Source organism: Musca autumnalis, unplaced genomic scaffold, assembly GCF_047663935.1.
Source record: "Musca autumnalis isolate F117 unplaced genomic scaffold, ASM4766393v1 scaffold_1, whole genome shotgun sequence".
NCBI lineage: Eukaryota > Metazoa > Arthropoda > Insecta > Diptera > Muscidae > Musca > Musca autumnalis.
Genome location: NW_027411644.1, coordinates 173,962,362 through 173,980,103, shown reverse-complemented (window position 1 = coordinate 173,980,103; position 17,742 = coordinate 173,962,362). Strand labels below are relative to the sequence as shown.

The 17,742-nt window shown below is 34.9% G+C and overlaps 1 protein-coding gene across 3 annotated transcripts in view; it reads right to left on the bottom strand.

The window, feature by feature from the left end:
- The window catches only part of LOC141388766 (uncharacterized), a 158,747-nt gene extending 151,093 nt beyond the window's left edge, over window positions 1–7,654 (bottom strand). Inside the window, exon 1 of one of the 3 annotated variants that reach the window (XR_012408927.1) lies at window positions 7,054–7,651. Coding sequence is in view for 1 of the 3 variants with exons in the window: in XM_073959029.1 (XP_073815130.1) it covers window positions 7,054–7,062 (9 nt within the window). In the remaining 2 variants the exon portion in view is untranslated. Of the gene's footprint in view, window positions 1–7,053 lie in introns of all 3 variants that reach the window. The other 2 variants (XR_012408928.1, XM_073959029.1) reach the window with 2 other exon arrangements.
- Between the last annotated feature and the right edge of the window lie 10,088 nt (window positions 7,655–17,742).

Sequence of the window (17,742 nt, the reverse complement as noted above, 5' to 3'; positions counted from 1 at the left end):
TTAAAATTATTATTATTGTGGAGCCTATCAAAAGTATATGTTTTAGTAATAATCAACATGAATTCAAAAATGAAATATTAACACATTATTTTTTAAGATTTTTTTTACGATAATTGTAGATTTAAAAAAAATATTTTTGATTGAAACTTTACATAATATTTTTGGGATATTTTCTTGGATTTGTAACGGGAATTGAATTGTTTTTTGACTAAGTTTTTAAGTATTTTTTTAATTTTGTGCGATTTTTAATATTTTTTTACTATTAAAGTGGATTTTTGCGTGATTTAAAAAAGAAAATACGTGGATTTTTGAAAGATACATTTTCAAATTAAAAAAAAACTTTTTAATTGTTTGCCTGATTTTTATAAGATTTTTGACTACCAACGTGAAGTTTTCAAAAAATATTTTTTAATTTTTTATAGAGATTAAAAAACGATTTATTAATTTTATGCGTAATTTTTCTACAATTTTGTTTTTTAATTTTTTTGTGTGATTTTTTAAAAGAATATCTTTTTAACTATTGACGTTGATTTTTAAAATTATATATATTTAAAAATATTCCCTTTTTATTTTTTGTGTTAATTAAAAAATAAATTTTTGATGTGTAAAAGAAATGTTTGTTTTAATTGGATTTTTTTACTATTAACGGTAATTTAAAAAAAAAAATTAAGTATTGTCTTAATTTTTTTCCTTGGATTTGTAACGGAGATTTTATTTTTTTTTTTTTTTGGGTAATTTTTTAAGTATATTTTTAATTTTGTGCGTTATTTAATATTTTTACTATAAAAGTGGTTTTTTTAAAAGAATATTTTGATATACCTTTTTCGTATTTAAAAACGGAAATATTTTGACTATTAACGTGGATTTTTGAAAGATACATTTTCAAATTAAAATAAAATCAAAATCTTCTGATAAGAAGAACAAATAAAATAAAGGTGGAAAAAAGCTGCCTTAGTATTTGTAATAAAGCATTGAAAAATAGGGTTACCAGCCAAGTCGGACTATAGGAAAGGTTTGGAATTAAATGACTAACATTAAAAAAAAATAAATAATTCGAATATACAAATTTCGAATGATTTGTGATATAAATGCTAGTCTCCAAGCTTAGCCTTCGTCCACCCACTAAAAAAAAAAAAAAAAAAAAAAAACACACAATTCAATATGCCTGATGATCGGTCTAACCACCCGTGAAACGTAGCATAGTGGTTGAATGTGTGGGACTTCGGTGGATTCCTAATTTTTCAATTTACCTATTAGGTCTAAATAGCTCAACTCGAAAGAGAATTAATTCAAATATCACTCTAAAAATGACCTTCGCCTTAATAAGGCAAAACAAAAAAATGATTTCAGCATGAGCCAGGCTGGGATTCGAACCTGGGACCCCAACAACCAAGTGACACGGTTGCAGGCGTCTTAGCGTTCTAAACCACCATCAACTTGTCAAAGATTCCGATGACAAATATTGATGATCAAAATCTTCTGATAAGAAGAACAAATAAAATAAAGGTGGAAAAAAGCTGCCTTAGTATTTGTAATAAAGCATTGAAAATTAGGGTTACCAGCCAAGTCGGACTATAGGAAAGGTTTGGAATTAAATGACTAACATTAAAAAAAAAAAAAAAATAATTCGAATATACAAATTTCGAATTATTTGTGATATAAATGCTAGTCTCCAAGCTTAGCCTTCGTCCACCCACTAAAAAAAAAAAAAAAAAAAAAAACACCATTCAATATGCCTGATGATCGGTCTAACCACCCGTGAAACGTAGCATAGTGGTTGAATGTGTGGGACTTCGGTGGATTCCTAATTTTTCAATGTACCTATTAGGTCTAAATAGCTCAACTCGAAAGAGAATTAATTCAAAAAACACTTTTTAATTTTTTGCCTGATTTGTAAAAAAAAATAGATTTATTTACTATCAACGTGAAGTTTTAAAATAATATTTTTTTTTTAATTTTTTTTATAGAGATTAAAAAAACCATGTTTTAATTTTATGCGTAATTTTTCCACAAACATTTTTTTTTAATTTTTGTGTGATTTAATTTTTCACGTAGACTTTTAAAATAATATTTTTAAAATTTAACAAATATTATTTTTTTTATTTTTTGTGTTAATTAAAAAAATTTCTTTGATGTTGTAAAATAATATTTTTTACTATTAAATTGGATTTTTATTATAATAATATAATAATGCCTATTTAAAAAGAAAATATTTTTGACTATTAACGTGGATTTTTGAAAGATACATTAAAAATTAAAATTAATTTTTTTAATTTTTTATAGAAAATATAAAAAAAAATTTTTTGTAATTTTTTTGTGACTTGATTTTTAACGCTGATTTCTGAAATAATATTTTAAAATGAATTTTTTTAATTTTTTATAGAAAATATAAAAAAAAAAAATTTGTAATTTTTTTGTGACTTGATTTTTAACGCTGATTTTTGAAATAATATGTTTAAAATTTAAAAATATTCTTTTATTTTGTTGTAAAAGAATATTTTTTACAATTAAATTGGATTTTTTATTATTAACGTAGATTTTTAAATTATTTTTTTAAGGAATATTTTTAATTTGTTTCCTAGAATTTAATTGTTTTTTTCCGTAATTTTTTAAGTACATTTTTAATTTTTTGCGTTTTTTTAAATTTTTTTTACTATTAAAGCGGATTTTAAATAGAATATTTTGATATAATTTTTGCGTGACTTAAAAAAGAAAAAATATTTTCTTGATTTTTAAAAGATGTTGTTACTACGACCCTATAAATAATGTTTTTTTAAATTTTTTTATAGAGATTATGGAGATTAAAAATTAAATAAAAAAAGAATATTTTTATATTTTTTATTTTTTTTATTTTTATTATTAGCGTCGATTTTTAGAATATTTTTAAGGAATATTTTTTTTTATTTTATTTTATTTATTTATTTATTATTATTTTTTTTTTTTTTTTTTTTTGCAAAAACGTTGATAATTTTTGCGTGATCTTTATAAGAATGTTTTTCTGAATTCTTTGTGTTATTAAATGATTTTTAACTACCAACGTGCATTTTTAAAAGAATGTTAATAATATAATAATAATAATTGTTCCACAAACATCCCAGGTGGGACAGGGGAGACTTCTATCATATCAATGAGTGCACCCCGATTCATATTAGCTCAATGATATGCGACCTACTGCTTATCGCCGAGTCCGAACGGCGTGTCTAAGACACCACTTGTAGAGAAGTTGTACAAGGCTGAAATACTCAGAAAATGTCGCCACCATTACTGAGGGGTATTTTGCCACCGTTGAAAAGTGTTTGATGTTGACTGGCCGGGGAATCGAACCCGCGACCTTTAGCGTGCAAGGCGGGTGTGCATACCATTGCACCCTCTTATGGGTACCTTACACGATATGTTATTTTGATTATCTGTTGTCACTTTGTAGATAAAAAGTGACAACTCAAATATATAAAACATATCGTGTAAAGTACCCATTTCATTGACGACCCCCGCAAACGTTTTAATCTGGAATGTTCGGACTCTTTATAGAGAAGTTATAGTTTACGCACTGGCAGATATTATTGCAAAGGAAGACATTACTGCCATATAGGAAATACCATGAACTGAGAAAGGCCTCACAACAACACCTAAAGGTGACGCACTGCTCTGCCATGATATAAAGCAAGATTTTAGTTTCGGATTTGTTGGTAGGATAAAAGCTACATATTTCAACATCACCTTTTTTGCGCTCAAGCTCCCACTGAAGACAAGGACGAACAGACCAAAGATATATTTTACGAGTGCTTAGAAGAAACCTACATATTACCGTTGTCCTGCCCATGACATTAAAGGAGAATATCTTTGGCACAACAGTAGAAAATTCAGCGTCCACAGAAAATATTCTGACTATGGAATGTGGTTGATAGACTTCGAAGCGGTATCTGGATATTTATAAGGCCACCTGGCTATCTCCAGACCAAAAAAAAAAAAAAATAAGAAATCAAATTGATCACGTTGTGATAGATAGAAGGCATTCATCGAGCGTGTTGGATGTACTATCGTTCCGAGGAGTAAACATAGACTCGCTCCAGCACCTTCTTGCAGCAAATGTACGTACCCGATTAGACGTAGCAAATAATGTACGAACAGTCACAACGCGGAAGTAGGACATTGGTAAGCTGCAATCACAGCAGATAGTCAATCAAATCACTCCTCGTCCCGATAACATATCAACACAGTGGCAAAGTATTGCCCACCCCATGCAAACAGCGGCAGAATCAATACTTGGATATCAGAGACACCCACCCAGGAATCTATGGTGTGACTAGGAGTGTCGTGCTGCTACCGAAGTGAAAAATGCGGTATATAGGGATTCTCTACAATCAGTAGTATAGAAAAGCTGAGAAGAGAAACGTATTTTCCGCAGGAAAAAAGAGAAATGGAAGAGCGAAAATGTGAAAAAATCGATAAGTAGTTGTGTGAACGACCAAAGCCTATGGTCAATGAAATAATTGCACCATATCAGTGCGGCTGCAGACCGGAAAATCCACCATTGACCAGATATTTACCCTGAGACAAATCCTGGGAAAGAGCCAAGATGTGCAGATCGACACTTACCATATTTTTTTTGAGATTATAAAGCAGTCTTTTACAGCCCATTACGATCAAAGGTATTCCAAGCTATGTCTGAATTTAGTATCCCTGCAAAGCTCATTCACCTTTGAAAGACAACATTTACTAATACCCAGCCCTCAGTTAAAATAGGAAAAAATCTCTCCGAAATATTTAATACCAATATAGGTTTCAGACAAGGAGAGAACCTTTCATGTGTTCTTTCCACATTCTGCTGGAAAATGTTATACGATATATCAACGTTAAAAGAAATGACACAATATACACCAATAGCTATATGTTAACTGTATACAGGAACGTATGAAGGGGGGGGGGAGCCTGACCAAAGGGATGGTATCGACAAGCAATGCGTCCATACGACCAACTGTGGAAGTTGGTACCTATAATTTTGAGGTTGTTCCGCAAGTAGAAAAGGATGGTGAGAGAAAAATTATTCGAAAGTTCTACGGGCCAATCTGCGTTGAAGGTAAATATCATATGAACCTGTATCGCCTACACAACGACATCAGTACAGTTAAACGTATCGAGCTACAATGATTATGTTGGCTAGGCCATGTCATAAGAATGAGCGATGAACCCGCTAAAAGTGCTTGGCGATATGCGAGAGACAGGAATGTCAAGACTTCAATGGAGTAGGTAAGTGGAAGATGAGATCGACTAACGCTGTATTCCAAATTGGAGAAATAAAGCAGCAAAAAGAGAGGAATTGAGATCTTTTCTTAGTTCTTTTCTGCGGAGGACCAACTAAGTAAGTGTATGTGATTCGGATTACTATGACATATTTTTGTACTTCCTCTCAAAATCCATACTTCCTGGAATTATAGCCTCAAATTTCAAAGAAATATTTACCAAATAAAATGGTTTGTCAAAACTTTGGACTCGTAGCAATGCAAATTTCAAAGAAATATTTACCAAATAAAATGGTTTGTCAAAACTTTGGACTCGTATCAATGGTAACTCCACCACATGGTTTTAATATTTGTCCAAAAGTTAATTTTAAAAACTGTTCTTTTCTTCTTCTTTCAGTTTTTACTGAAGGTATTCCTTGTGATTACAACAGCGAAGTCCATAATTTCTATGATAATGGATCGAAAGCTGAGACCGAATTTGGTATGAAAATAAGTTTACCAACTTATATTGAAATCGGTCCTCATTTAAATATAGTCCATATATATTTTTCGGCCAATTTAAGGTATTTGGCGCACCAAACACAGTATATCTGTCGAATTTTGGTGAAATTTGCAAAATGTGACAAATTTCGGTCTGGAAATAAGTTCGACAACATATTATGCAAACGGCTCAGATTTAGATATAGCTATCATATATATTTTTTACCCGATTTTATCTATTTGATGAACCAAACCCTCCATGTCTGTCCAATTTTGACGATATTTAAACAGTCTGACGGAATTTGGACTAAATATATGTTCCCAAACTTATTTTGAAAACTTTTTAGATTTAGAAATTGCTCCCATATATATAAATATTGCTACCAAACACAAAATTTGACAGAAACTTGATGAAATTTGGAAAATGTCCGTTACCTTGGTCTAGAAAAAAAATTTGGCCAAATTACATTGAAATTGTGGTAGTTTAGGGTATCATACAGTCGGCCCGCCCGACTTGATCTTTTCTGTACCGTGTATAGGTTTGGGACAAATTAGAGAATTACACTTTACACTCCATATGTTCCTAGATAAGGGACCGAAAGTTCCAAAACAAACCATACTGCCACAAATCAAACCATATTCAGCATAATTCAGAAAAATCGTCAAAAATAATCAACAAATTCTCTACTAAGAAGATGCCATATATTTTTAGAATTTGACATAGTGCTTCAGTATTGAAACTTTAAGATAGTTTTTTTTATTTTATTACCACAGGTACAAATTCATAACACCTGGACCTAAACACCAGGAAGACCAATCTTAATACTTTTCACGTTAGGTCAAGTTCAAATGTTGCGTTACATATCCCGACTGCCAACAATAATCGTTGCCAGCTTGCTCTCTAATGTTCCATAAATTTTTTACGGAAATTTTTTCCATTTTTTTGTCTATTATAAAAATTTATATATTTTTGTCTTAAAACAAAAATGCAATATTTACATAAAAATAACCATAAACGAAATTATTTTAATTGCTCTTAAAACTGCTGCTTTCCTGTTTCCCATGCCACCACTACTACACTCTGCATGGGGGGCTCAACTCCCTCTTTCTATTAATAGCCATATATAAAGCAAACAAAAGACTTAAGTAACAAACGTGTTGCTGCAAATCACAGACAAAATATTCATATTCAAACCATATTTAGCTCAATATCAATAATTTATTACAAATGCAAAAGAATACAACAAAAAGGAGTTTTTACTCTCAAATCAAGCTACCAATGAAATGGTCGCGAATTAAAAAAAAAACACATAGCTCGAAAGCAATTACTTACAAATTTCATATTGATGATTGTGTTTGCTGGTTCGGTGGTGGTTGGGTGATGAAGTTTATTTGGTAAAGTTGACTTGTAATCAAGTGTAATTAGATTTTTTTCTTTTTTCAATTATTTAACACTCAAATTACAAATAATTGTAATATATTTGGGTGTTGTTGTAAATTTTAACAATTTAAATAAATTTTAATAGATTTTTCAACACTTTTATGTAATTGAATATGGCTTGAAAACTTTTTGGTATTTTTTCACAATTTTTCTGCAATGATTTTTTAATTGTGATTTTTCTTTTTTTGATTTTTTTCAAACCTAACAAAAGGTATTGCTGTAATCAGGGATTTCAAAATTTTGCCTTTTTCAATTTATGTTTCTTTTTTTCCTCTACACACAAACACACTGCACTTGGGGTATAGCCAAAAAATGCGGTTGCGAACTTCAAAGTAAAAAATAAAAACAAAAACGAAAACGAAAACCCGAAAAAGATATTGATTTTCTTTAAAGCTTTAGAAGAAAATTAAAAATTGAACTAATTTGTTTCGACTGACTATCGATTTGAACGCTAACAGTGTTAACTGTGGAAGTAAGACGTTTAATGAATTTCAACGGATATGCTTTGTTGGTTTTATATTAAGCATTGAAAAGCATTTGCTCATTTTCAAATTCGAAACAAGTGAACACAGAATTGCTCATGCTCAAAATGTTTGGTTGATTGCCTCTCGGCACAACAAAAGAGTGTGGTGGCATTGTTGCCGATGTGTGTCAGTGTGTGTTTGGGCTCCCCAAACACCAATTCGGTGAGCTAAAACAAAACAAGAGCACTCAGATAAACAAAACACCACAAAACAATTTCCAATACAGCCACATGTTATGTTACGATAATTTAAATGAGCAAAGCTGTTCATTGTAATTGAGTAACTGAGATAATTGAGTGATTTTGTGGTGATCTCGCCACAACCACACACGCACTTATAAAACTTTTATCCATTAAGGGTGAAAATTGAGTGGAATTTATTATTGTCAGAACTTTTTAAGTTTATAACAATATCAATAAACATAATAACACCGTGCTACACGAAAATTATTCAAGGGGTCTGAAGCATCAAATCGGTTATGTTGGAAGACGATAATAGCTTGGTTCCTTTTGGTCGTTTTTATACCCTCCACCATCATATGGAGCGTATAATTACAATTTTCATTCCGTTTGTAACACATCGAAATATTCGTCGGAGACCCTCATCAGTCGATGAGAAGAACGTTGGTTTGTTAGTGTAAGTATTACACTGTAATACTAATGTTGGTCGTTCAGATTTTTATACCCTCAGTCTTTAGGCTAAAGAGGGTATTTACACTTTGATACAACCAAAAATGTGCCTCATCGAAATAATGGTTTTAGACCCCAAGTATGTTTGTACGATATCCGTTTCAGACAATTTTGAGTAGATCTAGCAATGTCCGTCCGTCTGTCTGTCTGTCTGTCTGGCAGGCTGGTGCGCACGATAACTCTCGAACGGATCAATCGATTCGGTTCAAATTTTGGGTATCGAAATATTTTGCCCAGATTCGATTTAATTTCGAAGATGGGCCATATAGGTCCACTCCTTCAGGTATCTCCCCCACAAATGTTCAAAAATTGTCGCAAAACTTGTGCGCACGATAACTCTTGTAGGGAATAACCGATTTGGTCCATACTTTGCACAGCGTGTAATTTCTACCAAACTTAGATGAGGTTCCAATATGGACTCAACCGGTCCACTCCTTCGGGTACCTCCCACACAAAATTTCGGAAAAGTTCAGTTTAGGACCTGGTCTCGAATCGCTTTGATTTTTGTTTACGCAAGTTGTATTTGCTGTCCTCTATACGACGCTGTAAGTTTCATTAGGGGCAAGTCCATACTTCCTGAGAAAATAGCCTGAAAGTTACAAAAAACCCTATGACACCGTGTGTAGTGGTTGCAGCGCAAGATAACTCTCGAACGGATCTGTCGATTCGGTCCAAACTTTGGCTTTCGTAATATTTTGTCCAAACTTAGTTCAAGTTCAAAGATGGATTATATCGGTCCATCCGGTCCTTCGGGTACCTCCCCCATAAAAGTTCGAAAATGTTCGGAAAATTTGTGCGTACGTTAACTCTTTAAGGGAATAACCGATTTGGTACATACTTTGCACATTATGAAATTTCTACCAGACTTAGATGAAGTTCCAATATGGACTCAATCGGTAAACTCCTTCGAGTACCTCCCACACAAAATTTCGGAAAAGTTCAGTTTAGGACCTGCTCTCGAATCGCCTTGGATTTTATTGTAACATCTTGTATTCACTGTCCCCTATACGAAGGTACAAGTTTCCTCAGGGGCAAGTCCATACTTCCTGAAAAAATAGCCTGAAAGTTGAAAAACAAACCTGTCACCCATGTTTATGGGTGAAAGCGCAAGATAATTCTCCAACGGAAATGCCGATTCCGGCCAAAATTTGGCCTTCGTTTTATTCTTTCCAAACCTACTTTAAGTTCGTAGATAAGCCATATCGGTCCACTCCTTCAGGTACCTACCCCACACAAGTACTTCTTTATAAAACAGCCCGAAGGGTGTAAAAACCCGCTATGGCACCCCCATGGTTTATGTCGGTCCATTCCTAATCACCATGTTTGTCGGTTCATACGACCAAAATTTTGAAACCCCCTAAATACATAAGTTTTTTTGTGAAAAAAGTGTTTCAATTTGCACAGGCTGAGGGTATATCTCTGTCGACAAAGCCGACTGATACTTTTTTACTTGTTTTATACTCACACAAGCGCAATATATAATCTGCGAATGTGTGTTTTTGGCCATCAATGCTATAAATAGATACAACATTGAAGCGGTAAAGATAATAAGTCCGTGTAACATGTTCTATTAACACCTTCTCTCCCTGCAAATTTCCGGGGCCAGATGATATTCTACCAAAAGTGCTACAAAGCGCGGAGTGCATAATTAATCCTTGGCTAGTTCACATTTATAGTACATCTCTATCAATCAACTTAGGGCGACCCCCTAATTTTTTCCATTTAATCCAAATATATTTGTTTCCATATCAATTTTATGAAGCCAAAGGTGCATTTTCACGAAAATTCTCTAAAGGTCGCAATTATGGTCCAATCTCTGAAAAACCAGTTCATTGTTGTGGATAAAAAAACGAATCCTACAAAAAATTGTGAAAATCGATCCAGATCTTTATATTGCTCCAATATGCGTACATGGCCAATAACACTGGGACACAAAATGGAACTCAATGTCTGGGGGTGGAAAACTCCTTTTGGAAATGAAAGCCGTTTGTGAGTATTTTAAGAACCCAAAAGAAAATTTTGGCCATAGCTGAATTTCTGAGATAACGCGTGATGAATTTTTTGATTTTCCCCCTGAAATGCCTGAGGAAATAGTTATATATCTCCGTTTGGAATCTCCGTTTTGAAATCACATGTCTTCAGTCCAATTGAATGGCGAATCTTTTCGTAGAATATTTTTCAGCATTCAAATATTCTACAAAAATGTTGGTCAGAAGATTTTAGTTATGGTTCTCATTGTTATTAACGTGTTCGTCATTTGTGGTAAATATTTCAGAAGCACCCCAAATGTATACATAAGCAATAACCAGTTGCTATGTGTACATACCCAGCAAACCAAATGTCGGATGTCTGACACATCTGAACAATTTCAGAAGTAAAATCGTTCAGATTTGGTTCCGATTTCTATACGATTTTCGTAGGGGAATTCGTTCAGATTTCGGAGAATATACCGATTTCGAATATACCGATTTCGTACGAATTCGGATCGATTTCGGAGAGAATGTCGGAAAAAAATTCCCTTCGAATATACCGATTTCGAACGAATTCGGATCGATGTGTCGAAAGCAAATATCCCTTCGAACAACAACCACCTTTTGTACATATCTAACTCCTTGCTGTTAGATATATACATAAAAGGTGGTTGGTTTCATTTTAGTTTGTTGTCGAAAAGCAAAATGGCTGGTAATAAAATTCGCATATACAATTTATAAAAATTTTAAATATAAATGCAACATATAATAATTGTAGCTAGTGCTGATAGACTCAACCTATTCGTACAACAAGTTTACATTGTTCTACTATATTTACGTAATAATAACATCAGTGAAAATCATTATAACGTTTGAAATTACAATCTCCCAATAAAAACATAACAAAGATCAATTAATAAAAACTAGGCGTCACAGAAATTTTTTTCCTTCGATATTCATACGACATTATTCTAAAATCGTTCAGAAATCTTTACGAGGATTCGGAAGGTACCTCCGATTTTCATACGACATTATTCCGAAATCATTCAGAAATCTGTACGAAAATACGGAAAAAAATTCCCCTTCCGAATTTCCTTAGAAATTTCTTCCGATTTCGTTCCGAATTATGTCAACCACTTCATACAACTTTCGTTAAGATATCGTTACGATTTCGGATACGACATCGGACGTAGCGTCCGAATTTTGTTCCGATTTCGTTACGATGCACAATGTCGCGAGTTCATATTAACTGTGGCCAAAAATAGAAGGTGTTGTCGTAGGTGCATCAATTTTGGTACACGTACCTATTATTGACTAACAATCTTCAGGGCAAAAAATTGGGTTGGTCGGTCTACGTTTTGATTTAGGCCCCATAGAACCGTACCTCCCGATTTTCGGTATTTTTAATGTTTGAGACACAATGACCAACCGAAAGTATTCAAATTTTGTGGTTAGTCTTCGGCAGAGGTATCAAACATTCCAACAGAGAATTATGGGCTTAGGTCCACGCTTTGATATAGCCCCCATAGAACGGTACCTCCCGATTATCGGTATTTTGAAGATTTTAGCCTCATTATTACACCGAAATTGCTGAAATTTGAAATTTAGTCTTCGTAGGGGGCATTATACCTTCACCTTGAAATTTGTCTTCATAGGTCCACGCCTTCATATAGCCCCCATAGGACGGTACCTCCCGATTTTCGGTATTTTGGAGGTTTTAGCCTGATTATCACACCGAAATGGCTGAAAATTGGTATTAAGTCTCCGTTAGGGGACTTCTAACCTTCCATCAGAAATATGTCGGCATAGAACCGTGCCTCCTCATTTTCGGTATTTTAAGTGTTATGGCCTCAATATCCACCCGATATGACTGAAATTTGGTGTTTAGTCTTCATATTGTTTGTGAGCATATTGAATATATCAAACTCTTGTCCTTATATATGAGAAATTTCCTTTAATTTTTTTTACCGATTAGTGGTCAAAAACGGTAAATTTTTTTAAAAAATCGAATTTTGATTTTCGCTGTGCAAAATTTTTTAAAAAATTTATATTTTTTAAAATTCTCTCATTTTAAAGCAAGACTATTAGGTACTTAATAAGCCCACAAAACTATATGATGATCGGTTCATTCGTTTTCGCGCTATAGCCACCACCGTAAAACGTTTTGTTAAAAAAGGGGGGTATCCACTCAGTGAGGTGGTCGCTGAAAAAGAAAAATGACATATTCGTCTGCAAACCTCTGCAGCTGCGACCTTTATATAGTTGAAGTACTCACTTTTTACTACCCGTACAGCAAAAAATATCGATATACACTTTTATACCATTTTTTTCCACTCCACTCAATTTAAAATTTGCTTCAGAACATTAATAAACTTAGTAATACACGTTTGGGTAAATGTAAACACCATATGATTAATATGTACATGCAAACAAAAGTGTAGTCAAGTTTATTACATCCCAAGAGAACTTAGGCACCATTTTTGCAGCGAACTTTACTTTTAAATTTTAAATATTAACGCATAATATAATTTATTAATTTTAGAAAAAAAAACACAAAAATCCGTATTAACTAAAATTGTCGGATTTAAATCCTCATATAGCAAACACTACTTCACGTATCAGTACCAAACTTCAGATTCTTCTTAATTAATATATTTTCTATCACTCCCCATCAATAAATTTGTTCAAGGAAGTATTTAGTTGTTACCATTTTTGGCCACGGTCGTGACGCTGTGCGATGTCGGTACTATTGGTTTGCTGGGTACTAATAAATAACCAATAACGAGTATACAGAAAAACAAAACATAGTGTTTTTTTTTCTGAAGTGTGGGCTCTACAGACACAGTCGTTAGGTTTATTGAGAAGTCCTTAGAAGGCGCCTTCAAAAATGTTAGCACCACAGCAATAGAACAAGCTCTAGAGAACTTCTACGTGGAACCATTCATCAGTAGCTGGATAATCACCATGCTGCAGAGTAGAGTCATAAATGCAACACTGAGAAATATTATTCTATCAATGGATGTAAATCGAGGAACTACATAGGAAGGGGGGTGGTTTGATTCCAGTGGCTTCTTGTCACTAAAAAATTCTAATCAAAACTTGACCACATAGGGATTAAGGTGGTTGCTTATGCTGGCGACGTGGACGGAGACCTGATATCAATGTATACTTGAGTCACAAGCAATGACCTAGGGCTGAACCCAGGGAAAACTAAGATGATAATATTACTACAAACCAAATATTCAATCTCTAATCTACCAATATTATGAAACCAAGAAATACCTCTATCAGATCACCCCAAATACATAGGCCATATCCTAGACTCGAAACTGTCAGTAAACGAAACATTGAGCATTGTGCTCATAAAACCACCATACTACATGTCAAAAAATGTTTTGAAGCCGTTGGGGACTTAAACCTAATATGGTCTTATGGATGAACACCAACATTACTAGACCTATACTCATATATGGTAATGCTCCATATATAGGTCTAGTGTGACCACCAACAGTGGAGAAGAAAGCAGCACAGAAGAAACTACATAAAATATCCGCTTGCCTCTGGATGACAGGGTCAATGCGCACTTGTCCGGCTGAAGCCCCCAATATAATGTTTACATATTCTGCCGCAAAGCTAAGTATTCTGGGAATATGGATATATAAAGGATCATGTCTATATCCTGTGTGCTTCACAAACTACCTAGAGAGATAGCAATAAATCCTGATTTCTGCACTCCTGTCTGCCTGACCTTTAACCAGCCGTTTGAATTCAAATTTCCAAACTAAATTGTGGTATTAAACCTTTTTATTAGTTAAGAGATGGACCAAGTAATACCTTTCGAAAGAAAGAGGACCTAATTTGAACAAGTAAAAACGTATCAGTCGGCTTTGCCGTCAGAGATACACCCTCAGTCTATGTGAATTAAAACTTTCATCTACGGACAGATCCACACAATTGTTGAACTTTTGTGGGGGAGGTAACATAAAGATAGGATCGATATGGGCCATTTTAGAAATTAAACTAAATTTGGACAAAATATTAGGAGATCCAACGTTTGGATAAATTTGGTTGCCCCGTTCAAGGGATATCGTGCATACCATTTTAGTGATATTTTTAAATATTGGAAGGAAGTACAGGAAGTGGTTGCCAATCTTCGAACTGAAACCAAGTTTGGACCCCTTTTGGGCTGTTTCCTCAAGAAGTATGGACTTGCCCCTGAAAAAGCATTTACCGTCGTAATTGAGGTAGCGAATGCAAGTTGCTTCAACAGAAATCAAAGGGATTCGAGAGCAGGTGTTAAAGAGAATTTCTTCAAAATGCTGTGTGGGAGGTACCCGAATGAGTGGACAAATATAGTCCATATTTAAACCTGATATACATATGGCAGATGTATTAGGATGTGTAAAGTATAGACCAAATCGGTCACTCCCTTCAAGAGTTATCGTGCGCACGAATTATACCGCAAAGAATGGTCCGATGTAACCCATCTTCGAACATAAACTAAGTTTGGACAAAATATTACGAAAGCCAAAGTTTGGACCGAATCGGTTGATCCGTTCGAGTGTTATCGTGCGCTCCAACCAGCCAGACAGACGGACGGACAGTGCTAAATCATCTTCAAATTGTCTGAAACGGATTTCGTCCAAACATACTTGGGGTCAAAAACCATTATTTCGGTGAGGCACATTTTGCCCGTATGAAAGTGTATATACCCTCGTTAACATAAATGCTAAGGATATAAAAACATATTCCAAACAGGAAAAATTGGAATAATGAATTAGGTTAGGTTTTAGGATGCGCAGCAGTCGTTGCTAGTAGGTACCCAGCAAACCAATCGTACCGACATCGTAACGAATTCGGAACAAAATTCGGACGATACGTCCGATATCTGATCCGAAATCGTAACGATATCTTAACGAAAGTTGTATGAAGTGGTTGACATAATTTCGGAACGAAATGTCGTAGCGACATCGGATCGATTTCGGTCCGATTTCGTAACGAAATCTAAAGAAAATCCTTGGGAAATTCGGAAAGGAAATTTCTATCCGACATTCGTTCCGAAATCTGAACGAAATCGGTACAATATCTGAACTATTTCCTCTCCGAAAAATCGTTTAGAAATCGGAACGAAATCTGAACGACTTTGCTCCCGAAATTGTTCAGACGTGTCGGACATCAGACATTTGGTTTGCTGGGTAGCCACCTCATTCTTGGATCTGCGACCCATTGAGCTTATCCTGAAAAGAGAGAAAAGGGGGGGTGGCAAGAAAAAGAAGGAGAAGAGCGGATAAAATAGAGAAGAAGGATAGAAGAAGGGATTAATTGAACTTATCAGTGTCTAGGATGACCCGCCCATGCCCTCTCAGGCGCCTTCAATATCTTAACAGGGCCGCAGGAGAAGTAATCTCATGTACACATGTATCTTTTAATTTTCTTGCTAGCTCAACAACTGTCTCTATTCCCTCAACATTGCAATGCCCATGTACCCAATATAATCTAACAAACACATCAACAGCTTTTAAGATAGATCTAAAAATATTTTAACAGTATTACATGTAACAGTGAAGGTCCCTAATGCCTTTAGAGCAGCCTGGCTATCTACATATACTGTGACTACCTTACCTGCAAAGTCTTTTTTAATGCTTGGATAATTATAGCAGATAGCATGGGTTTGACGCTGTTAAAAGTACCACCCAGGGTGACCGCACGTGTATTCTCAAAAGAGAAAAACGGGATTAACGACCCCGCGGACCCCGAGTTTTGGCAGGAAAATGCCCTGCAAATAAATCCAACAGCGTCTGATCCTTAGTGGGCGGCTCGTTGGTCTGCGTCTGACCCCAGGAGGGCGGCAGCAACAATGTGTACCCCGTCTTTGTGACATTAGGATCGAGACCAGTAAGATCCTAATCATGGCATACTGGAATACTTGAATATGAATTGACGAACTTGGCCTGACAGTTGCAGTATTCTGGAACCTGAGTAAGTGGAGTGAAATCTTACCGAAATGGCTTCTAGGCTAATGCTGCGCCTGCCCCTTTCCGATTAAAACTTGGGAAGTCTTGAGAAACGCTCTCAGTTTCGTCGCCGTTAAGTTGGTGGTCTAGGTTTCAGTTGACATTGTCCTGATTTTATACGGGTCTGGCTCTGGACGCTCTCTCTCATAAGGATTTTGCGTCAACCCTCGCATGGCCTCACTGATTTCAAAGACAACCATGGGACCAAAAAATCGTAACTGCACATCGAGCTGAGACAACGATTATCAAGTTAGGACCTAGTGAAGAATGAATGATAACAGCCCAAATAAAGAAATGGAAGAATGCAATATGCTTGTTAACCCGTTTAAACCAAGCTGCATAATGAAAAGAACCCCACCTAAGGCGGTGGCTGCATCAACACGACTAGCTTTCCAAACAGGTTGCAATAAGGTCAATGATAAGACGGATGACGAGGCGCATATTGCTCGTTTAAAATTGGAGGAGGAACAAGCATTTGTTAAACTCGGAAATAAGTTGGGTGCGATGAACTCTATCGTAAGCGAAGCAAAGAAAATTCATAAAACTATACGTGATAATCTCATGCAACCAGTGGCCTTATACCAGCAACTAAGAGAAAATAGAGAAGCGATCGCTTTGAGCAAAATTGCAGGTGGTCAAGAAGAAATCCAAACGGAAAACAAAGAAGTCCAAACGGAATACGAAGTAACTCCGAGAAATAGACAGAAAAGAACTGCCTCAATTTCTCCCGAAAAGAGTAAAATTAACAAGAAAGTGCGTACAACTGAACCGAAGAAGGCTGAAGAAGAACGAGCTAATACACAATCGTGGTCCCTTGTTCAAAGAAAAAAGACTTCCGATAAAAAAAGAGCCGAAAAAAGCCAATTAGAACAAAAGGCGAGTCTTTCACTATCCATAGTGATAATTCTTCATATGCAGACATAGTGAGTAAGATGAAAACCTGCAACAAGCTCGACGAAATCGGAGTTGGAATAAAAAAGATCCGTCAAACCAAATGTCAAATAGGGAGGTATTAAGCATTAAGAACGAAGCCCGGAGAAGGCTGTTCCAAGAATGGCAATCCTCATGGAATAATAGTGTTCAAGGCAAATGGACCTTTAAAATAATCCCACACATAGAACCTTGGGTAGATAGAAGTACCACCTAATGTAAAATTTTCAAAATGATACTCGAACTGTCCACAAACCGCACTTGTCCGATAAAGATCTTCGTGAAACTGCACGCTTGGAAGAAATTTTAATATGGGAAAAGTTTCGGCGACATCGGATACTCAATTCATAAGTTACTGATGAGCATAGTGATTTTTGTTGTTACCGGTAGTAATTTTGAGAGATTTTACGCCATTAACTAAAGAAGTATGTATTTGCCACCGAAACAAATTTTA